The 24,179-nt window shown below is 32.6% G+C and overlaps 3 protein-coding genes across 5 annotated transcripts; 2 read left to right on the top strand and 1 right to left on the bottom strand.

The window, feature by feature from the left end:
* The first annotated feature begins 4,366 nt into the window (after nucleotides 1–4,366).
* LOC111315476 (amino acid transporter AVT6A-like) lies at nucleotides 4,367–7,185 on the top strand. Its single transcript, XM_022917200.2, has 5 exons — nucleotides 4,367–4,860; nucleotides 4,938–5,090; nucleotides 5,191–5,394; nucleotides 5,860–6,325; nucleotides 6,570–7,185. Exons 1-5 carry the CDS (start codon nucleotides 4,449–4,451, stop codon nucleotides 6,703–6,705), a joined length of 1,371 nt encoding a protein of 456 aa, XP_022772935.2. The 5' UTR covers nucleotides 4,367–4,448; the 3' UTR covers nucleotides 6,706–7,185.
* Nucleotides 7,186–14,090: 6,905 nt separating this feature from the next.
* On the top strand, nucleotides 14,091–17,010 carry LOC111315475 (putative xyloglucan glycosyltransferase 12). The gene is made up of 5 exons (XM_022917199.2): nucleotides 14,091–15,010; nucleotides 15,099–15,407; nucleotides 15,525–15,815; nucleotides 15,912–16,025; nucleotides 16,143–17,010. Exons 1-5 carry the CDS (start codon nucleotides 14,240–14,242, stop codon nucleotides 16,761–16,763), a joined length of 2,106 nt encoding a protein of 701 aa, XP_022772934.2. The 5' UTR covers nucleotides 14,091–14,239; the 3' UTR covers nucleotides 16,764–17,010.
* Nucleotides 17,011–19,775: 2,765 nt separating this feature from the next.
* On the bottom strand, nucleotides 19,776–23,759 carry LOC111315472 (transcription factor bHLH74-like). 3 transcript variants are annotated; one of them, XM_089749572.1, is made up of 9 exons: nucleotides 23,630–23,759; nucleotides 21,973–22,491; nucleotides 21,633–21,866; nucleotides 21,487–21,552; nucleotides 21,329–21,397; nucleotides 20,724–20,795; nucleotides 20,480–20,626; nucleotides 20,315–20,396; nucleotides 19,776–20,236 (listed from the first exon to the last, which is right to left on the bottom strand). In XM_089749572.1, exons 2-9 carry the CDS (start codon nucleotides 22,489–22,491, stop codon nucleotides 20,211–20,213), a joined length of 1,215 nt encoding a protein of 404 aa, XP_089605698.1. In that variant the 5' UTR covers nucleotides 23,630–23,759; the 3' UTR covers nucleotides 19,776–20,210. The 3 variants fall into 3 exon arrangements, with proteins under 3 accessions (XP_089605698.1, XP_022772932.2, XP_022772933.2); XM_022917197.2 differs by lacking the exon at nucleotides 23,630–23,759 and having other exon boundaries at nucleotides 21,973–23,623; XM_022917198.2 differs by lacking the exon at nucleotides 23,630–23,759 and having other exon boundaries at nucleotides 19,776–20,233; nucleotides 21,973–23,623.
* Between the last annotated feature and the right edge of the window lie 420 nt (nucleotides 23,760–24,179).

Here is a 24,179-nt window from a genome sequence, read left to right as displayed (position 1 = left end):
TGACATTATAGTGGCATTACAATGAAGGGATCGTAAATATTAATATTTAAATTTAAAAATGATTAACTATTATTTTTTAAAAAGAATTATATAAATTAATTGAATTAAATTTATTATTTTTAGTATATAATTTGTATGCTCTTCAAACTCTTTATTAGTATTTTTTTCATTATTTACAAGATAAAAAATTGGTTAATACACAATTAGTGAAGTTAGGGAATTACTATATGATATATTTTAAAAAATTAATAAATTAACATAAAAAATAATATATGATAATTTTTTAATCTCATTCATGAAGTTTAAAAGCTCCGTCATGATGTATGATAAAATAATATTTTACAAGATATATGTTTATTTAAATAATCGATATTTTAGTATCGATTAAAGATGTTGAAGATAATAATGTTACGTTATTTTATATTTTTATTATACTTTACGAGGAGGAATGAAAATAGAAGGAAATGTTATGTTATATTATGTGACCATTTCACGTGAAGAAAACTTCTGCAGCTTTAGCTAATGAACCAAAGCATGCATGATCTATTAGTATTTAGTATTTGATTTGCAACCTTAGTCGAATTTGACTTTAACAAGCAATCTCACAAAGTCACAATCATGTTACAACCCTAGTCGACTTTGACTTTAAAACAAACATCATAAATGATAATTTGACAAGTAATCACCTTAATTAATGTACTTGGTGATTATGGTTACTACTACTTCAAACTATCTATAAAGTCTCCTAAGGGAACTTCATGCCAATTACCATGAAGGGAACTTCTGTAAACTATCTATAAAGTCTCTTTTAGCTTTATAAAATAAATAAATAAATAAATAAAGTCTGTAAAAAAAATATATATATATATATATATTAGTCAATTTATAGGATAAAAGGAAGGCATATAAAAGTCTTTTACGATCAGAATTATGAGATTTTTTTTAATTAAAATAAAAAATAAAATTTAAATTTCAACATCTGTAATTCATTATTTTATTTTCAAACTTTAGCTTTCATTATTAAAAAAAAAAAATGGAGATAGCTAGTAGGTGGGTGTATAAAGCAAGTAGGACTATATTTTTATCAAATGTTTTGAAAAAACAAAAATCAAGAGCCAACCGAAACTGAATTTGTGTGCTATTTTGGAATATTATATAAATATATAAGAAAACTTAGTCAAAAGATTAACCCTCAAAGAAAATAACAAGCACTAAAAATTCCACAAATCCTACTTGATTTTTTTTTTTTTTGGGCCAATGATCCTACTTGAGTTAAAGCAATAGAGAAGGACCTTCATATTGATGTTGAGATTTGAAAACTAATGACTACAAAATATTTTGGATTTTAGTGATTAATCAAAATTTGATGTTTAATATGATCATATACTTGGGTGGATAATTTATTAATGAAATGTGAAACGAGTGCATCAAACCGTTGTTAGGGGTTGAAAATAATTTGTTTGAATGTTGCAAGTAAAAGTTACCAAGTCAATATCATATTTCATGGGAAGGCATTGAAAGATTATTTTAAACATCCATCAATATATATATTTCATGGGTGGAATTTAACGTTCAAATTTGAAGGTACATGCAGGCCTTTCTCACTTGACAATTGAAGATTAAGTGGACTACATTTCGATCAACATCCTTCCCTCCTCTTTTTTTTTTTTTTTCCTTGGACTATATGTTAGGTAAGAGAAAAAGAAAATACATGGAAAGGGTACATAAAGTAATTAATGAAGAAAATTCATCACACTGCAAATGGAAAGATTAATTTTAGTGATGTTTTATAATATTCCAACTAATGGAATGATTAAATAATTTTTTTTGTATAACAAAAGTCTTCACAATCTGAAAATAAAAGAAAAAATCGTAAGTATTATAATTTAAAATTAAATTTATTATATGTTTTTTTTTAAAAATAATTATATAAATCAATTGAATTAAGATATGATATCTATCTCTCAAATTCTTCCGGCTGTTTTTTTCTTCTTTTTTTTTATTTTCTTTGCTACCAAATTAACCTAGCAATTTCTTGGGTGTTACCATTAAGAACAAAGGGTAGTGGACGTTCAAAAGCAGGAAAAAGAAAAGGAGGGGAAGAATCTGACTTGCGCTTTGGTAGGTAATAAAGGAATCGGTACGACTAAAACAACGTCGTCATTCGCAGAAAAATTCCACACAATTTATGAACTAAGTCAAGCATGCATGGAAAAAATAAAATAATATAGCAGCAGCAGCGGCAAACGAAGAAATTATGTGAGAAAATAGGGTTTGTCAGTTGTGCGAGATCAGGTCAAATGAAGAATGGACCAATTACAAACTATTATATCCCAATCCTTTGAGTCAATACAGGGATTACTGCGTCACACGCAAACGTAGAAGATTTTGAAGTGTGTTATCGTATTCAGTATTCGTATGCCGGCGTGCAGCACATGCATGCGTGATTTTAGGACTCCACCGTATCTATGAAGTTGCTTACCGGTTACTTTTAGTAGAAAAAGGCAACAAAACGTCTTCAAAAGAAATCAGAAGTGAGCACGAAAGTGTTGCCTCCTTTTTAATTGGCAGTTTTCCTGAAATACATATTCATATATTTAATCACGGTTTCAAAGAAAAGGAAAAAAATGGCAAATGAATTTAATAAAATTAGAAAATAAACAGAAACAAGATGAAAGGTGTTTGGTGCCAAGCTTTGAAGTGAGGGTCAAAATTTTAAAATCACAAAAAAAAAAAAAAAAACAGTTAAAAATAAAGATAAACAGTGTTTTCTATATTTACATTTCAACGCTAAAGTCAAAAAATCGATATAAAAAAAGTTGGAATGAGAGAAAAATAATAACGTATGAGTAATAGAGAATAATATAATAGTACTTGATTATCTCTATTTATATATATATAAGTATTTATATATATATATAAGGTAAAAAATTTGTGAAGTAAAATAATAACATAAGCAAGCTAACATAATATTGTACGTGTTAGGTCAAATCAAAAGTTTAAAATGTCTCTAATTATCTATTGATAGTTTCTAATGAGAGAAATGATCTAAATGCCTTTTGGATCAAAAAAAACCTCTAACGAAAGGTAATACAGTTTCACGAATATCGTTGCTTGCTGGTGAAGATGGACTATCGACTATGCTGCTTATGAACGAAAATTAATAGCATATATACCAGCAATAACATTGATTGATTAAAGATGCTGAATTCCTGATCTTAACAATTAGTGACAACCTTTCTACTGTTGTCCTTAATCAGTGCCCTTTTTGGGCTCATTTGTTGGCTTTATTCATGGAAAAACAATAACTTCTCATAATATTCAAAAATATATACCTGAATGCTCTTGCATATCGGCATCTTATTTGCATAATGAGATTACAAGTGGTCAAAGTACCACCTGTTTGTTATATTGCAGGAATTAAGTTCCAATGGTGACTCCTTCAAGCCATCAGATGGAGAAAGGGCTACGTGGAGTTCAGCTGTACGGGTAAAGCTGCAATCTTCACGAACAGCTGATCTGAGAGGTGAACGATCTTTGGGCTTGGATCATATAAGATCTGGGTAGGAGATGAGCACAGACTCGAGCATGGTGGGCATGTACAAAAGCAAGCAACGAATGCAAGTGCAAGAGGCCCATATCACCTTAATGAGGGCCTTCTTTTTAGGCCTTCTTAACCCAAAGGACAACGGTCTCTTCATTAGTGGACAACCTAGCCGTTGCAATTGTTAAAAATGTACGCCAAACGTGCACCAGTGAAATTTCCATTTTAAGCATAAACTCGATGGCTGATAGGTGTCTAGTCGCCGTTCGCTTTCCTTCTACTTCCCGTAATCTTTGGCATTTCAGCACTTCCCAGTAACAAAGATTTAAATAAAGTTTTTTACGTAAAATTTATAAATTTTTAATAATAAATGATTAAAATTTATGGTTATTTGATTTTTTAAATAACTTTTAATAAATTTTGATATATAATTTTAGATAAATATTTTTAATAAAAATATTAACAAAATTTTTATTATCAAATAAGTATCAATTAAATATAATTTTTTTATAATTTTTTTATATATTATTAACCTCCCCAATAAATTTTATTAATCTATCAATTTAAATTTTTCATTAAAACTTTTATTAAATTATATTTTTAAAAATTTTCCCAAACTTCATTTAAATATTGTCCTTATCCTCATAATCTAAACGACACCAAAAGGAGGCCGTCCAACTGACGGAATCTTCAAACCAAAGACCCCTCGATGGTTCCGTTTATTATCCTGAAATTTCCCGGCTTTTACACGTGTCATGATGATATTGGCGACGTCAGTTCCCGCGTGAAGGCCTCCCTAACGTCCATATATTGTACACCGACTCATGGGTCATGGCTTTCTATCCTCTTCAACTTAAGTCTCTTATTCCATCCCTTCAACGGTCTTAACCACCAACCTGATAAAATGACGATTATGCCCTCGTCAGACCGTAAATACCGACGGAGTCCCCGAACGCCTCTCACACCTCGAAAGCTCCGAGACCAATTATTCGAGGCTCACGAATCCGGCTTCGATGGGGCGTCAATTTCAGGAGCCGTATTCAACCTCTCGACCACCATCGTGGGAGCCGGAATCATGGCGCTCCCAGCCACCGTCAATCGACTGGGCCTAATCCCTGGTCTAATCACGATCATATTCGTCTCTATGTTAACAGAATCATCCATCGATATGATTCTCAGATTTAGCCGAGCCTCCAAGTCCGCCACGTATTCAGGAGTCGCCGCCGACGCTTTCGGTGGGCCGGGCCGTAACCTCCTTCAAGCCTGCATTGTCATCAACAACTTGGGCATGCTTGTCGTTTACATGATCATCATAGGTAACTTGAAGCCAAAATTAGGCCACGTGGAACAATTAATAACCGTTTGATCACGACTGAATTTGAATTGTTGGCAGGTGATGTGCTATCGGGGACATGGGTGGAAGGGTTCCGCCACAGGGGAGTAATAGAAGAATGGTTCGGTGAACATTGGTGGACCACGCGTTCGGCTTTGCTCTTGTTCACCACACTTTTCGTATTTGCGCCTCTCATTTCATTCAAACGCGTTGGTAACGAACTCGTCAAAATTCTAAATTGATGATATAAAATAGTTAAGGTATTAACTTTTAATTTCTTTGGTCAAAATTTTCGTGGTTTTGTTTATTTTAGATTCATTGAGATACACGTCTGCATTGTCTGTCGGTTTGGCGGTTGTGTTTGTGGCAATAACAGCAGGAGTTGCAATTGTGAAGTTGATGGAAGGGAAAATTGGAATGCCTCGTCTAATGCCAAAACTTGTTAATCAAGCATCATTTTGGAAGCTTTTCACCACCGTTCCTGTTCTAGTTACTGCTTATATATGCCACCATAATGGTGAGTCATGACAGATCGACTGTTTCTATACTGTTTAGTACTTTCAATACTATTCATTTGCTATCATAATTGGTTTTGTTTAATTGTTGGTTCAAGTGAATTTCCATCCAAGTCGACCATTTATAGTTCAACATTACATAGAATTACAAATATGATGCGCTATTATTAAGAATGTTAGTTCGACGTATTTTGATGTAGTTATCATTATGTATTCTGTATTTTGATGTAGTTATCATGATGTATATCAAAATTGTTTGCTTATGAGACTACGAGAGACTTGAGTTTATATTATTAGTCGTTTTATATCTATCTTTGTGTGCATTTCTTGTGTAGCAAATTCATTGTTTTGAAAATAACTGTTTCAATTTTCAACTATCCTGCACAATCCTGTTTCTTGCATAGCAAAGATTGTTAAATGTTTAATGTATGATTGCTAGCTTATATGGAATTGATTAACCCTTGCAGTACTCCCGATAGAGAATGAACTGAAAGACCCTACACAGATGAAGTCAATAGTTAGAAAGTCCCTCACATTTTGCTCTTCAGTCTACATTGCTACCAGCTTCTTTGGAGTCCTTCTCTTTGGAGATCATACTTTGGATGACGTGCTTGCCAATTTTGATGGTGATCTTGGAATTCCATATAGCTCATTGCTTGATGATTTGGTCAGAGTGAGCTATGGTCTTCACCTGATGCTTGTTTTCCCAATTGTGTTTTACTCCCTTCGTCTCAATGTAGATGGTCTTTTATTTCCATATGCCATTCCTATTGCTTTTGATAACAGGAGGTTCTTCTCAATAACAGTAGCTCTTATGTTTTTTATCTTTATGGGAGCCAACTTTATTCCCAGTATCTGGGATGCCTTCCAGTTCACTGGTGCAACTGCCGCCGTTTGTGTTGGTTTTATCTTTCCAGCTGCAATCACACTTAGGTAAGTAATAGTTATTATGAACAAGTTTTATTGAATTCAGTGTCAAAAGAACTTTACATGCAACTGTGTGTTGGATATGATGTTATCAATGGCAACATTATGTTGGATGGTAGAGAATTATATGTTTAATAGAGAGTGTACCATAAATGAAAACTAGTATTAAAGGTTAGCTACTAACTCCTAGATCATGGTTTATGTTGGATGGTAATCAAATAATTAATAGTTCTGATGTGCACTTATACAGGGACACCCATGGAATTGCAACAAAGAATGATAAACTAATATCATGGATGATGATTTTTCTTGCTGTCTCAACAAGCACAGTGGCTGTGATTAGTGACATTTATAGCATTTTTAGTGTCGACGGAGTTATAACCTGATTTTATGGAAGTGTCTCCATCTATATCTAGTTTTCCTGGTGCATTGACATAGCTGGAAACTGAAGCTAATAGGCAAGGAAATAATCTGGGTTTCTTTCATGCAACTTATCCTCAAAGCTGAATGACGAATAGCTAAAGCGTGATCTGTTATCTCTACTGATATGTGAGCAATAGGCTGTGGACTGTTCCAGCGTCTAATGAGGTTCGATACGATCTTTTCTATGAAGACATTATGTTGTTAGTTCTATGCAGGTTCGATACGATCTTTTCTATGCAGGTGATTAAGTTGTTAGTTCTTGATTCTTTTTGAGAGTACAAATAGGAAAATTCTGAATATATATATTTCGGGAATATCACAATAGCCTACGTTGAATACTCATTTTTGCCGTCTTGTCATTTGCCTTCTCGTACAGAATGTAATGTTATTCTACGAGGGAAGACATTCTAATTGGGAGATTAAATATAGTATTTTTTTTTCTCACCCTTTTGAGGATTTAGCTTTTTGTTTCTTCGTCGTGAAAACCACGATGGATTGTCCCTATTTTCAAACGAAAGCTTTAAAGTACATATGTCCAAGCTGATAGGTCAAAGTGATAGACATGTTCATCAAAATTTTTTTATTATCAGAATAATAAATGCTTGTTACAAACATAATTAAGCGATTAGTTTTGAATATTATATTCAAATTAATAAACTGGAGAATGTAATTTAAAATTTTGACGGGTTTTTTTTTTTTTTAATTGCCACAATCAATTCAAAACAGGCTTATTAGAACAATAAATTTTGAAAGAATTTACCCTTTGTGGCGAAAGCCATATCCCAGACATGGCTTGTTGAGAACAGTTTTATAGTAATAAAAAAATAATAACACTATTCATACAAATTCAAATTCAAAATTGAAAAAAATGCCAGCTTAATTAGGAGTATAATTTTTTTGGAATAAAAAAAATCATAATTCCAAAATAAAAAAGAAATTGTAAGTTGACATTTCAATTTCGGATATGTTAAATTTTTCTATCACTCCCTTCTAAAATTAAAAATAAAAGAAAAGAAAATAGCAGTACAGCTTGCCATCTTTCTTTCTCCCTTTTTTTTTCCCTCCTTTTATAATAAGCCCATGCTTTGACTGCTTTTTTCTTGATGATAAAATGAAAAGACAGCACTAAAATATATTGTACAGCATAAATTGGGTTGTTTTTTGGATGCTTTGCCTTGCCTGAAGGAGAGTGAATTGAAACTATAATCTAATCTAACAACTAAAAAGAACACAATGTGTGGGAATGTGAGGTTTATTCTATGCTTATTTATTTGGCAACGTATTCTCACACACGCAAAATATGTAGTATTTTCAACTCAAGGTTTCACGTAATTAATTCATATAATTATTTTAAAATTTTAATATTTAATAAATTTATAATTCAAATATTAATAATTATAATTTTTTTATCTCTAAACTTTAAATTCTTTCATTAAAAAAAAAAAAGTAATAGTCCGTATTAAACTCTCACATTAAAATATCGGGTTAGTATACACTAGAACGGAAGAATGTATATCATTTCCTTCCACAATATTAGGCAAACTTTTTTTTTTAAATTCATGTGCCCATGATTTTTTTTTTTTTAATTCATTAAAGTCAATGAACCGTCCATTTATTTTAGGCATTTATTATGTGTATATGGAGATCAATTATGCTTATGATCACCAATGTTATTTAATCTCACCTGACCTTGTGTTTATATAATACAAATGTTAGGGGCCTACATGTTTTACAAATTTTAATGTCTTAAAGAATATTAATCTTTAGTATTATGATAATGTTAATTAATTTTACAATACTTACTCAAGAAATTTCTATAATTCCCTTTGGTTTCATTGGAAAATAATCAAAAGCAATCATATGGAAAGCTGTCTTCCATGAATGTTGTTGGTTTTATTCCTATATTAATCCACTTCCACACCATCCTTGAATTTTCTTAGTTTTAATTTGTTGACTTTTTTTTTTTTTTTTCATTTTCCTTTCTCTTTTCTTTGTTCTTGACCAAAAACTTTTAAACGAAATAACAAATTTAGTAATATATGATTTAAGCACAAAAACGTTGGAAGTTCAAAGTTTAAGATAGTAAAATCATCAATGACAAACCAACAAATTTATAACGAAAAAAATCTCTATGATTATCGAAATAATACTAAGAGTTGATGCAATGATGATATCATTTGTGTATAAAATTTTTCATGTAATTTTAAATTAATTGTTATGTTTTTAGTGATTTTAAACGTATTTATAATACGGAAGTTCAAATCCATTAACTATTTAATAATATATACTAAATCTAATATGAAATTATTTTTATGTGTGAAGTATTTTATTTTTAATTTGCTACTCAAGGAGTGAAAATTAGAAGAGCACGGCAGGTAAGCGAAGCTTGCACGACAGGCAGCTGCCGGCTGTGGTGGCCAGCTAGTGCTGTCTCTCTCTCTCTCCCTCACCGTCACTTGGCGTTGCCTTTCTCTCCTCTCATTTCCAATTTTCCACTCTTTCTCAAGTGCGGATCTCATATCGCTTCTCCCCACACGTGTCACGAGATCCAACAGACAGAATTATTCCAAAATTCTCCGTTTAAACCACAAAAATGAACGTCAAATTCCGATTGCAGCCCTTATCCTATGTTTAAGAGCTCAGACCTTACCACAGAGTCTATTCCAATTTGAGAGGGACTATTTGCATCCGGTTATTTCTCTTCGCACTCTTTTTTTTTATTTTAATAAGTAAAATTCTTTAATTATTTTTTGTATAAATTTCTTAAAATAAATTATTAAAAAGTTGTAAATCTTTTTAAAAATAAATTTTCAAAAAGTTATAAAGCTGTTTAAAAATAGATATTCAAAATTTTTAAAAATTTTTGAAAATTCATTTTAAAAATTTTGTGGGAAAGAAAAAAATAATAAAATAATTTTACTTTACAAAAAATTAAAAAAAGATTAGAATGTGAAGAGAAAAGGTTGAGGTACAAATAATTCATTTCTTTTTTTTTTACTTTAAAATATTAATGTTGTTCCTCACTTCATCATGTCTCACGTTTCCATAACCAAATCAATATACCTTATATAAAAAAATCTCTGAAAGGATTTTTGCTTGTCATGTATTTTTCTTATAATATTTTACAGTTTTAGTGAGATCAGTGGGATATTTTATTCGTACAAAAGAGCAAAAGGTTCTTTTCCTGTTTATAGGTGTCTTTTTATATATATATATATATATATATATATATTTTACAATTGTGTTTTAACTTCAACATATATGTTTAAATTTGAATTTCAAATGTTTTATTTTTGAGTTTTCATTATTGTTTCAAAACAGCTTCAAATAGTATAACTTTCATGTGAAAGAGAGCATTTTCTAGTTTGTGATTATTGATTTTTTTTTCTTTTTCTTTTTTGCTATGGTGTTTTTAGGTTAAATCTCCTTTTTTTTTTTTTGTTTAATTGAATGTCGATTTTTTTTTTAATTTTCTTTTAATGATTTTGATGTTACATATTTTTATGTTAAATGAAATTTGGGTTTTGTGGTTCTCAGGATTGCATATTGTTGTGAATATTTTTTTTTAATAATTTATCTTTATATGTATAGATGTTGGATGAAAATCAAATTGTTCTTTATAAAAACACAGTCTTTTAGTGCATAATTTGTATTTTTTTTAAGAGTACTTTGTTTTGTATGTTATTTGAATAAAATTGTTTGATTGATTTTTTTTGTCTCAGGGTTTTTTCAAGCTGTGATATTATATTTTCAAGTTAATACGAATTGTAATATGTGTTTTTCTTTTTATTTTGTATTTTGATTTGTTAGATTTTATGTATTGTTTGTTTTTTTGACATTGTGTATTCGATTTTTGCTTATTAATTGATTCATCTAAAGTTGAAGTTTTTTTTATTATTATTGAGTTTTATATTGTGTTTTCTTTGACTAATAGAGAAAATTAAATTATGTGATAGGAAAAGATATTGAATAAAAGTAGTTTTAAGGCAAGAAAAAAAGTATGAACATAAACAATTAAGTAATTGAATTAATTAGCAATAAAACGGATTTATGAGTGTATGGAATTTCCCAATTTTGAACTTTTTTTTTTCAAATTTCCAAAAGGATACACTTTATGAAAACTTTGATGTCCATTATTTAGAGGGCAAGTATTAGGGATTGTGGACTGACTTTTAGATGTATGACTGTGAGCTACTCAATTAATTTAGAGTTAAAACCAATTAGAGAACCTCGATATATTTCCAAAGACAATTTGAAAATCATAGAATCATCTCCATCTAAAAAAAACCTTAAGAGTAATAAAATATCGCAATTCTCAGTTGAAATAAATAACTCATCGTTGGAAGTGAACAACTTAAATGTGAATGAGTAATATAAAACACCCTCGGTGTCAACACTAGTTCATAAATTAACAAATAAGCAAAGCAAAATTGATTATAAAGAGACAAATGGCAATAAACCAGTTTTTGAATCTCCAATTCCTAAGAATAACTTCTCATCTGCTAGTATACTTGCTCCATTTGTAGTTTCTGCAGCTTTACAAGTTCATCAAATAAAAGTTATAATTCATAAAGTTGTTGATCAAGTTCAGAGACAAGTACTCGCAACCTTTTAAGTTTTGAAGATATTTCATTCTCATCGATATGATTGAACAATTCTAGTATAAACCCTTACAGATTATAAGGGTTTTTAGCCTATTGCTAAAATATTTGGATATTTTCTAAGTTACTAAGGTCGATGCTCAACATAACAAGCTATGTACACGTCGTGAGTATGTTCGGTGGTTAGTCTATGCAAAAATGTTTTTTCAAGGTATAGGAGACTTTCTTATTACTCCTATGTTTGGCAGTACGTGGGCATTTGAAAATAAACATCTATTTAGCAATATAAAATAGAAAAGTTTATACTTAAATGCATTTTTGTTGCTTGCAAGAATACAATATCAAAAGTTTATCTAAAGAATATTATTGAACTTGCATTTGATGACATCACACCAAAAGATCTTGATTTTTCATTCATTCGAATAAGATTTCATATTATTGGCCATAACATTTGTAGAGTAATTTTCTTTTTTGTTTTAATCATTGTTACTAATGGAGTTGGATATTTTAAGCTCGACAAAGACTGTACTTATTAAAGTAAGCTTTCAAATTAAAATCTGCTTAAGGAGGATCTATGACTATTTTACTTTTCTCTTGAAAGGTTAACATTTTTTATTTAGTTTTATATTAATTAACATTTTGTTGTCAATTATTTTAATAAACCTTTACACACTTAACAATACAAAATTTATATTAAATTATTTTAAATAAATAAAATATTATAAATTAATTTAACACATCGAAATTGGGCTTACACTAGTCAATTTTATTTTTGACATAAGGAGAATTAAATGCTCAGGCAAAGATAAAAGATTTCTTATACAAATAAAAACATTATATGTACTAAAATTTAAAATTATTAAATAATATTTTTATCAATTAAATGAAAATTCACAAATATTTTGGATATCTCTATTCGGACATTGATTTCTGAAGTACCACATCGTTAATTTCTCTTCCCTTGTCTCGCGTCCACCGGATTTCCCAAAATAACCCTCGTGACTTTCACGCTCTTTGACTCAAAACTGTCGGTGGCTTACTCTCGGAGAATGTCTGAGGCTAATTTTGACTATTTCTATCTATATTATTGTTCTCGCCAAAATAGTACACTAAATACTTTGATCGTCAGTTCGTCGCAAGGGAAACTGCATCTGCGGCGCGTGATTCTCTTTTGGGGTTAATAACAGTAGAAAAATAAGCAAATTATGGAGGGAATCTCAAAAACTCAATAAATTCAAATCTTGTTTTGGTTTCATCATAGTTGATTCTGACAAAAATTCAATCATAAAACATTGTTTAATACCATAAAATCTTTTAATCACCTTTAAATGGAATTTAACACGTGACAGAAAGTAGTCAACCATTTTATTTTGAGATTTATTAAATGAATTTTATTAAAAAGTCAGAATTAATTATTAAATGGATTTAATAAAGATTATAATAAAATAATTTATTTATTAATTAAAATTATTATTTTTTTAAATTTATATAATATAATTTTTAAAAATATAATAAAATATATATATTTAATTTTATAAATTAAAAATAATCGTTTTTACTTTAAAAGAAATGAATTATTTTGTAACAAAAAGATGATAATTTTTTTTATTAATCTTATTTTTTTAGATATAAATTAAATATAATATAAAATAATTATTATTTTATTATATTAATCTTATATGTATCAAATATGATCTCAATATCATTGAATTTCAATTTAGTTATTATATATTTAATCTGAAATATTTAGAAATATCATTTTAATGTATAGGTATTTAAATAAAACAAAATTGATATGCTTCGCCATTTAAGAGTGTTACTTGTTAGACAATGTAGAACACGCTTCCAAATGGAGCGTGACCGGTGCATTCTAAAAGACTTAAACTAAAAAAAATTTGAAAAAAAAAAAAAGAAATCATTTTCATTTTTTAAAAGAACTTTTTAACACATTTTGGTTTGTTAGAGAGATCGGCAGATCGCTTTGAACATTCTCGAGCATTGCCTGCATTTTCGCGTGTGATGAATTATTCGCAGATATTTCTTCTTTTTTTTTTAGAATAATAAATTATGTTTCAATTTTTCTTCTGTTTTCTTTTTAATCACACGCGAAATAACTACGCCAAACCCAGAAGAAAAGTCGATAGAAACTTACCATTTTTACACGCGCTGTACGATGATTTTATTATTCTAGGGTTAGGGCTCATGTCGTTGCAGGTCGTTGCTGAGATTTATTAAAATTTAAAAGCAGTAAGTGTAAAAGAAAAAACAGAGAGAGATACTCTGTCATTGTCGGAACTCCGCAAAGTTGTCTTTATTTTTCAAGATTTTCTTTGTAATTATGAACATAATCCTGTAATAATACAATTCCTTAGTTGCTGTTTTTCTATTTGGGTGTAAAATCTTTTGTGGGTCAAGATTTGGTTATTTGTTAAGCAAACAAAGAAAGATTATCAATTTTTTTTCTCTGTTTTGTCCTTTTGAATTTTTATTTGGACAGACACAGCGCTGTCGTGTTTCGTGTCTTAAAAAAAGTGTGTAGTTTAATGTAATGTGTCTAAATTTCGATTTGGTTTTTTTGAAATCATATTTTTTATTTTTATTTTTTGAGAAAATCAAAATCAAAGACGTGTTGAGCTGTTACTGCCTTTTTCCCATCTCTCTCTTTCCATCTCCTTTTGCAAGCTGTAATTGAACGAGAAGAGCTTGCTCGGCACTTCCTTAAATTTCCCACCTCAACAGGCTGAACTGAGAAGCTCTCTCTCTGTCTCTTCAAAACCCAAAGTTTTTTTTTTTTTTTCTATAAGTTTCTTTCTCCATGATTTAGACAGAGACGCCCTCGCTTCTTTGCTTTTAGCAAAATCCACGCGTCTGTATCTCCCCTTTGTTTGCTTCAACAATGGCGCCGTCCTTTGATTGGTGGGCAAAAGGCAGCCATAAAGGAACCCCAGTGGTTGTCAAAATGGAAAACCCAAACTGGTCAATGGTCGAGCTCGAAGGTCCATCTGAAGAGGATTTCCTTATCGGCGACACCCCAACCGGTGGGCGAGTAAAAGCGCGTGGCAAAAACGCGAAGCAACTCACTTGGGTCCTCCTTTTAAAAGCCCACCGCGCTGCCGGTTGCTTAACCTCCATTGCCTCCACATTGGTCAGCCTCGGTTCAGCCATCCGTCGCCGAGTCGCCTCTGGACGAACCGACACCGACAACGACACTGAAACCGACAGCACTTTCTCCAATGAAAACAAAACCGTTAAAACAAGGTTCTATAACTGCATCAAAGTGTTCCTTTGGTTATCTTTATTGTTACTCGGTTTCGAGATCGCCGCGTATTTTAAAGGCTGGCATTTTGGTACTCCAGAGCTTCAATTACAGTACATATTTACGGCACCGTTTGGTGTTAGAGATTTGTTCGATTGGCTATACTCTCGTTGGGTTTTGATTCGGGTGGAGTATCTCGCTCCTCCTCTTCAGTTTCTTGCAAATGTCTGCATTATTCTTTTCCTTATCCAAAGCATGGATAGGTTAGTTCTCTGTTTGGGTTGTTTTTGGATCCGTTTCAAAAAAATCAAGCCAATTCCCAAGCAAGAAGCTATCGCAGATCTTGAATCTGGAGAAAACGGTTTCTTCCCAATGGTTCTCGTTCAGATCCCTATGTGTAACGAAAAAGAGGTAAAACAAGAAAAACAAAAACTTTTTTCATCATTTTAAAAGAAACTCTTTTTTTAATTATGGTTTAATTTTAATTATTTATTTGCAGGTTTACCAACAATCAATAGCTGCTGTTTGTAATTTGGACTGGCCAAAGTCGAAAATTTTGATTCAAGTGTTGGATGATTCTGATGATCCAACAACTCAGCTGCTTATTAAAGAGGAGGTGCATAAATGGCAACAAGAAGGTGCCCACATTGTGTATCGGCACCGTGTAATTAGAGATGGCTACAAAGCTGGTAATCTTAAATCTGCCATGAGTTGTAGTTACGTTAAAGACTATGAATTTGTTGCCATTTTCGATGCCGATTTCCAGCCCACCCCCGATTTCCTCAAACGAACTGTTCCCCATTTTAAGGTAATTAAATTAACTGCTTCTGTTTTGAGTTGGGTACAATTTAGTCAATTCAAGCACAAAATAATTATGTTTAGGATTAGTTGAAGTGAAATTTTTTTTTTGGTTATATGCTTACAGGATAATGAGGATTTAGGATTGGTTCAGGCAAGGTGGTCATTTGTGAATAAGGATGAGAATTTGCTTACAAGACTGCAAAACATAAATTTGTCATTTCATTTTGAGGTAGAGCAACAAGTGAATGGTGTTTTCATTCATTTCTTTGGGTTCAATGGGACTGCTGGGGTTTGGAGGATTAAGGCTTTGGAGGATTCTGGTGGGTGGTTGGAGAGGACTACAGTTGAGGACATGGATATTGCCGTCCGTGCTCACCTTCAAGGATGGAAGTTCATTTTCCTCAATGATGTTGAGGTATAGCTCTAATGTAATCTGTCCTATTAGTAGTTGAATTTTGCAGCCATTCACTTTCTTGGGAGTTAATGTTTTTGGTTTTTGTTATGCTTTCAGTGTCAGTGTGAACTTCCTGAATCGTATGAAGCTTATAGAAAACAACAGCACAGGTGGCACTCTGGACCCATGCAGTTGTTCCGCCTCTGTTTGCCAGATATTATCCGTGCTAAGGTGCATACTTTTTCAAACCTCTCTTTGCTTAAACCAGCAGTTATGTTAAATTCAATAATGCTTGAGAGCGATCCTGATTCCTAACTTTGTTCTTGTTCTTGATTTTGATTAATGCAGATTAGTGTGTGGAAGAAATTCAATATGATCTTTCTGTTTTTTCTGCTTAGAAAACTGATCCTGCCATTTTATTCTTTCACTCTTTTCTGCATAATTCTCCCCATGACCATGTTCGTTCCAGAGGCTGAGCTTCCAGCATGGGTTGTCTGTTACATCCCTGCTACAATGTCATTTCTCAACATCCTTCCAGCCCCAAAATCCTTCCCATTCATTGTCCCTTACCTTCTCTTTGAGAACACCATGTCAGTGACTAAGTTCAACGCCATGATCTCTGGTCTTTTCCAGCTTGGTAGTGCATATGAGTGGGTTGTTACAAAAAAGTCTGGTCGATCATCTGAGGGCGATCTTGTCTCTTTGGTTGAGAAGGAGCCAAAACATCAACGTAGGGGATCAGAACCCAATCTTGATGAAATGAAAGCAGATCTTCAGCAAGAACAAAAGGCTACGAAAAAGAAGCATAATAGGATATATACGAAGGAGCTAGCTCTGGCATTCCTTCTTCTAACAGCTTCAGCTAGGAGCCTCCTGTCTGCACAGGGTATCCATTTCTATTTCTTGCTATTTCAAGGGATATCCTTCCTTCTGGTTGGTCTAGACTTGATTGGTGAGCAGGTTCTCTAAAGGACAGATTAGGGACTTCGTAGGAAAATGTGAAAGACATCAAATAGAAATTGTGTTACATGGACAGAAGAATGGCCTCAATTTGCACATAGGCTCACCTTAAAATGGTGATACTCTTCAGTATATGTAAGGGTTTTTTTTTTTTTGATTCTTTTGTTTTTCTGTCAATTCTTTTGTAAGAAAAAATTGTTGTTCAAAGATCAAACAGGAATTTACTTAAGAGCAAGGTAGAACATTGATCCCTTCTCCTTTTTCACTTATTTTCATGAGGATGATAACGGTGCTGATTTCCATTCAAGCAAAATCATTTCACCAGCCCCACCTTCCCCCCCCCCCCCCCCCCCACTTTTTTCTTCTTGTTTTTTTCACATTTAGCTATCTGGGTTTTTATACAGTCTAACCTTTCGTTTCACCAAATCCAGGAAAAAGTTTAAAACATATCTGTCTTTATTTGGTAAGGAAACTTCGATCTTTCATCACTCTTGTTTGCCCTTCATATTCGGACAACTAACTCTCTTTAGTCTTTACAAACCTTTACCAAACCCTCTCCTGATTTCATGAACAAAAACCACCTTTGTAATTATGTTTGAATAAGTTTCTTAAAAGGATCTTAAAGAATGAACCTTTTTCATTTCTCAGCACTTTTCAGGTGTGCAAATGGCAGTGTATTATTTTAGTTTAAGCATTTACTTTCTGTCAAAGTCTTCCGTTTCCTTATAACAGATTCAGCCTTACAGTTTAAAATTAACCAGAATTTAGATGGAGACATTATCGAGGAATTAAGATTGAGCTTAAATCTTGTCCTACCACCAAGCAATTACTGCTCATAAAGTACGTCCTTAAGTAGATGGGAAGCATGTGGGTGTCTCCATTGTCTGATTCTTGAGTCGTGGGGCCGTAGCCCATCACCAGAGCTGGCTCACCGACTTTGTTGTTCGGAAGCAGCAGGACCACACTAGGATATGGACCCCCTGAAATCAGTTTTCGCCCCTAAGCATCTTCAAAAAATACATATTATATTTTTCCACAATGAATTTCTCCAGGAAAGGACAAGAAAATTTTGAATTGATGTGTTTGAAGAAAAACTGAACATTTTTGTCGAGGACAGATGATGATAGAGTATGTGTGTAGTCAATCAACGTTTATTTGGAGAATGTTTTTACGGTTTTTACATTCTCAAGGGAGAGAGAGAGAGAGGCACTTGAAATTCCATGAAACTGAAATCTGAAAACCATGGTCCAGCAGCCAGCAGCTACAACATCCGTGAATTGATGGGCATGTGGCATTTGTTTCTCGTGGGATCCCCTTTTTACGTTAGGCTTTCGTTCATTTGGTTTGGCTTTGGTCCCATAAAAATAATATCTTCCATTCCCAATTTTTTAATTTCCTTTATTTTCCAATCTAGTTTGAATTTCTTTGCTCTTTTTTCTTTTTAAATTCCCATTTTTAAAAAAGGGCATGTATCAAAACAAATCGAGTACACCAACGAGAAATGTAACAAAAATTATTATTATTATTATTATTATTATTATTTTCTTTCTTCTTCATACAACATTAGTTTTGTCATTTCGTCATTTGTTGAATTTGTAAAACATGGACGTCAGGGCCAGCCTTGGGAATATGGGCAAATTTCATGCCATTTGTTAACGCTCCTCCTGCAATCTTTCAGGCAAATTTCAAAACAATGACATGGTATAAGAGTGGATAGAGTAGGAGAGTCCATGAATGAGCGTCCTTAGTAGTAACTCTATACATAATACTTTTTCTTGATTTTTCAATTAGTTCTAAATTTTTTGAAAAATTTTCAATAAATTTGTATGATTTATTGAAAAAATATTAAAATTTTAATTTTAATGATAAAATTCAATTGCCGCAAATATAAATAAAAAAAATTTTAATTTTTGGTAGAATCTTGAGCATTATTTTGTTGGCTATTTTAAGAACATATTATTTTTGTTTTGAATCTTGTAAAATCGATATCCTATTGATATGTTTTGTTCATTAGCATCCCAATCCTACTCATCTATAACTTTGAAAATCTAGCCTAGCACGCTTCCAAAATAATTGCTAGCCCAAGAAAGTAAAATAACAGAAAAAATAATACCAATTATACGGAATTTCTACTAATAAAAAAGCCAATTATATAGAAGGCTACCAGTTTTATTCATGCCAATGAATAATAAATTGGTCCTTTGTCCAAAAATAATTAAATGTTGATTCAAATATTTTGTTTCTTTCTACCAATTTTTTAGATCAAGTTCATATTAAAAATATATAAATATATATACACCCTACATAATTTCTAATAAAAAATAAATTTAAAATATTCTTTTCCAAATAAAAGAAAAGAAAATGGGCTTTTTTCGGCCCGTTAGAGAAATGGATCAATTGGCCCCAGATAAAAGATTTTATGTGCAGATATGCTAAATTTCTAAAAATGGGCTGACTTCTTCCGCTAATTCCGGCTTCTGTTGGCCAACAGCCGGAAAACCGCTTCAGTTGTTTCTTTCAATTCTTCTTCTTCTTTTCCTTTCCTGATGATCAGTTGTTCCCAGTCCTGATAATTCCTGATATTGTGTCATATAAAATATTATATTTATATAAAAATTATATATCATAATTTATATCTAATTTATATCGATATAAAATATAAAATTTTAATTTTATTAAATCTATTTATAATTTTTTTAAAATTTTAAATCGTGTTATTTTTGTATCATTTATTCGTATTATTTTTATATTATATTATCATATCGTATTTTAAATTATTAAATCTAATTGATCCTATCTACGAAACCATAGCCAAATACTTTTGTTTTTCTTTTCATGTTTCGTTTGTTCACATATTTGGGCAAAAGTAGCCAGGGAAAGAGTTACAATTGTATCCTAAAGCTTCATAATTGATACTTTCTTCTAAGCCTAATTACAAGAGATGGCAATTCATAAATATTTTTTTTGAATTCTCATTTACGTTATTAATAACTGCTTTATTTTAAACCAAATATACTCGTGGTAAGAAAATAACAAAGGAAAATGAAAATTTCTTTACAAGATAATTTTCTTAACACCACCTACAAAATACCAATTAAAACTCAAAATTCCATCAACCAACTCTTGCTTTGTTGTTTTAATATACATGATTTGTAATTCTATCGAGTTATATTCCTCGGCTAAAAATTCTGATAACAAACAGTTAGGAACTAAAAAACTGGCCCGGGAAGGAATGTATTGGACAAAGCCTAGAAATCCCTTGACGCTAAGATTAACCAAAAAAAAAAAAAACCTGTACAGCTGAATAATCCTGGTTTTTCCTTCTTTCGCCACTTCACCCTCAATTTTTTCCCCAATTTTCTTCTCTAGATGAGTTTATCTGCAGTCAACTTGAAACATTGGATTGCTTGGGTTAGAAGGAACTAAAAGCCTTTTTATTTCAACTTCTTGCACGTATCAAAGCTCTGATTTTAAACGACCTGCTGGAAAATGGTAAAGGCTTAAGGTGAGAAAATGGAGAACCAAGTTGGAAAATTTAACTCAAATACTTCAATAAATACCATTTGGTCCCAAACTGTCCATGGCTGAACTGGAATAAAATCCCATTTGAAAAAGATTTTGCAGCTCATTGTCTAGTACAGTCTGTAATCAACAGAAAAGTGTCGAATCAATATTCTGATGAGCAAGAGGTGAGAAAGAATGATATTTTTCACATCCTTTGATACCTGAGGCAAGGGAGACAATTGTGGATTTGTACTTGGGATGCCTGACATTGTTCCCTGAAAGATACCAGGGGAGAAAGAATGAGAGGAGTTTATCCCCGGACGAAATCCGAGAACTGCAGCAGCACTTTCACCTCGTGAATGAAGAATCTATATAGGAGGGAGAGTCAGGATTCATATTGCTTCCAATATATCAAATCATAATTGATTGTATAATTTCTCAATTTATATTGGAAGAATAACTTACTTCTTCGGATAGAATTCTCTCTAAATCAAGGTTTAGCTCTGGGTTAACAGTGGCAAGTTTCATTGACAAAAACTGAAAAGAAAAAGTACGTAAATACATCATTGAAATTTAGTATATGTTGATCCAAGTAACATTGTTACAAGCACTGATTCAATGATAATATATCATCAAATTCATTCATATTTGTAATTAAGTATGGCATGGTTCTCAAATTCAAGTCCTAAACCTTAGTATAATAGTGCAAAAACCGGAATGTAACATCCCCAAGGGAGGAGCCCATATTTAGTTACCAGCCCAATGTAAAAATGAAGTTGCCAGAAAAAAGGTGTCACCAAATCATGGAAATTTCAATCAAGGATTGAAATTCCATTAAAATTTCTTATCAAGGAAACACAAAGTTAAGCTGGTTATCCAATTGAAGAAAATTTTCCCCTAGATTTTGATTCAAAGTTCTCGTTAGCTTCTTGATTGTATTAGTGTAGACTAAAGGATTATCCCCCAATAGCATCTAAGGGAGCTCAAGCGCATGATGATTTTCATTGAACTTGTTATGCTGTTATGAAAAACTGAAGCACAAACACCTAGTTACAATCATGGTATCATACCTCAACCTGCTGTTGCAGTGACTGGACATAGTTGATAATCTCGTCAAGCATTACAGCTTTCCCAGTAATCTAAAACAATGACACCACCTCAATTAATCAAAACTCCCTTTTATTTTGAAAGAAAGAGCCTAATATGATGCTTTTTCACCTCTACTAACCTTACTGCATCCTGGTACAAGTTCTTGAAGCAATCTCATTCTCTCACTTATCTTTTCCCGTCTGACCTGCAAACAGGAAATTTCCAGATTCAGTAAGAAGTTAAGAACACAAAAACTGTTCATTCAATATGAAAACAGGAAGTTACCCTTTCTGCCAGGCTGTGACTATTTGTAGCCTGACCCCTTCTTGCTCTCACATGGACGTAATTTTCTTTATGAGCTTCTCCAGTTTGAGAACTGTCTTTAGCTTGTTTTGCAACTTGCTTACCACGTGAATTTGCGCCCGCATTTTGTTCAGATTTCTGTTTCTTCCCATCCTGTTCTTTTGGAACATCACAGCCCTCTCTGGAAGGATCCTTTCGAGGCTCCTCGTCAGCATTCTAATGCAAATAACAAAGCCAATTTCATGTCTGTGGAGTCATAGATTATCATATTGCTTCAAAGTTTTGAAACTATTGTGATCATATAATCAGATTAACAATATACCTGGTATGATCTTAGTTGAGAGTTTGACTCAAGGGCTCGTTTTCTGCTCTTTCCATTGGGCGGAGTGCCTACAGCTCGCTCTTCTGAGATTTGGTGCTCACCAAGAGATTGTGTACAATTTGTTGAAGCCCTTTCATTGCCAACCTTGGGGTTTAGAGCATAATTTGGGGGGCACCTGCTGTTGGCAATCTGGCTGCATTGCGGTAGACTGAAGGGACCAACCATTTCTGACAAATTTCCACTACCAAAATCCGAAAGCTTTGGCACCAGCTCAACAAAGCTTGGATTAGATTGAATCTGGGAAAAGTGGGAAGTGCCACTAATGCCCTGATCTTCCATTAGAAGAGGGTAATGAGAATTGGCAAATTCAGTGTGAGAAACCATTGAAGAACCTCCAAGGCCTTCACTCTGACTCAGTGAAACAACTGGATCCCAACCAGAACCAAAGAAAGGATCCGGTGCCTTTGATATTGAATTCATTGATCCATCAACTTTGTCAGACAAGTGGTTTGTGTTCATCTGTGAAGGTGGACAATTCATAAGGCTCTGGCGTCTGTGTTTAAATCCCACATCATCATTATCACCAGTAAACATGCTCTAGATTCCAAAGCTAAACCCCAAAGTCTAAGGAAACTCAACCTATCTATAATTGCAAATTTGAAATCAATCCCTGCTCAACAGCTGAACTAGACTGGGCTAAGAATAGATATTTAACAGAAGGGAAGTAGCATAAAATTAGAGGAAAAGTTGGTTTGACCAAATTAGCTGGGGATATCTTGCAGACTGAACAAGGAACAAGTAATCATGGCAGCTTTATAGAACTGAGGGGATGTTAAAGTAAAAGAAACCTCTCATTGCAGCATCCTAGAGACACAAAGTAAAAGGAGAAATCAATGCATCAGGCCCAAAATCTTACAGGGACCAACTGTTGACCTCTTCTACCAAAAACCCTAGGATCAAGTCCACTCGGCTGTAAGGCAAAAAAGAAAATGCTTCCCACAGACAAGAAAGTGAACCTTTCAGAGCATAAAGTGGACGTAGACAAACGATGGCATTAGCTAAGTAACAGCTCAACAGTGTAATAAAAGGAAAGCAGATTCCCTTTTTCCTTTTAACTTAGAGAAGAACTATTTTTTTAACAATCTCAAACTCTATTAAACATCAATGTGATTGATTATGTTAAGCAGTTTTGAATCTCTTCAACTCAAACCCAATTGAGGCGGATCAACTCAAGTCCTCAACTTGCAATCAAGTTTCGAACCACGACCTAACAACATTCCAAGAACCAAGAAAAGGAATTTGGAGAAACCCTTTTGAGATATTCTCATAATGGTATCCAAAAAAAAAAAAAAGCATCAAATTCTAACTTGAATTAGACAAGGACTGCAATGGGGCAGAGTCTCATTCACAGTCCCCCAAATTGGGTGTTTGACAGTACCTCTAAAAGCATCAAATGCTAAGCTTAAATTCTACAAGAGGAAACCAAATTCACCAATCACCAATTTGGCACTTGCACGAAACAGCAAAAAGAAGCATCAAATTCCAACCTTTTATGTTCACCCTATCAAACATGCAAGAGAGCTACAAGCCTAGAGAGATAAAGCACATAAGAGAGAGTGAAGTCAGAAAGAATGATAAAGATTGAAACTTTGCTTACCTGCCCAAGCTTACAGGTGACATGTATGTATGTATGTTCTTAAAAGACAGCCTAACCACTGCCAACTGTTCTCGTTCCTAAATAATTACAGAACCTAAGCTCCTTTCCTTTTCCCCTTTGTAAATTTTTTATCTTTTTATTATTTATAATTTATTTAACACTTTTTTCCTTTTTAATATTTTACAATTTTTATCTCAGATGAGATTGCGGAGGTTCTTCTCTTCAGGGCCAAGCTTGCTTGCTTCCTTCTTTGATATTATACTTTCCTTGCTTTTTCTTTTTTTTTTTTTTCCTGACACATTTTGCCATCAATTCTAACAGAACAGACCTCTCTTTACCGTTACACACATGTTTCTCTCTCACTGCCAACTAACTCTCTTCATTTCTTTTGGGAAACTCTCACACCTAAGCTCCATCATTCTCCATGCACCACCACCCTTTGCCCATCATTTGATTCACATTGTCCCCACCAAATCTCCCTTCTACACCATCCAATCTAATCTGTGGATTGGGTTCTATCCCATATACTTCCCTCTTACGCGGATCAAAA

This window comes from Durio zibethinus, chromosome 20 (assembly GCF_047325235.1).
Source record: "Durio zibethinus cultivar Kanyao isolate XHJ-2024 chromosome 20, ASM4732523v1, whole genome shotgun sequence".
In the NCBI taxonomy this organism is placed as follows: domain Eukaryota; kingdom Viridiplantae; phylum Streptophyta; class Magnoliopsida; order Malvales; family Malvaceae; genus Durio; species Durio zibethinus.
The sequence above is the reverse complement of the archived record's forward strand: the minus strand, read 5'-3'. Positions and strand labels throughout refer to the sequence as shown.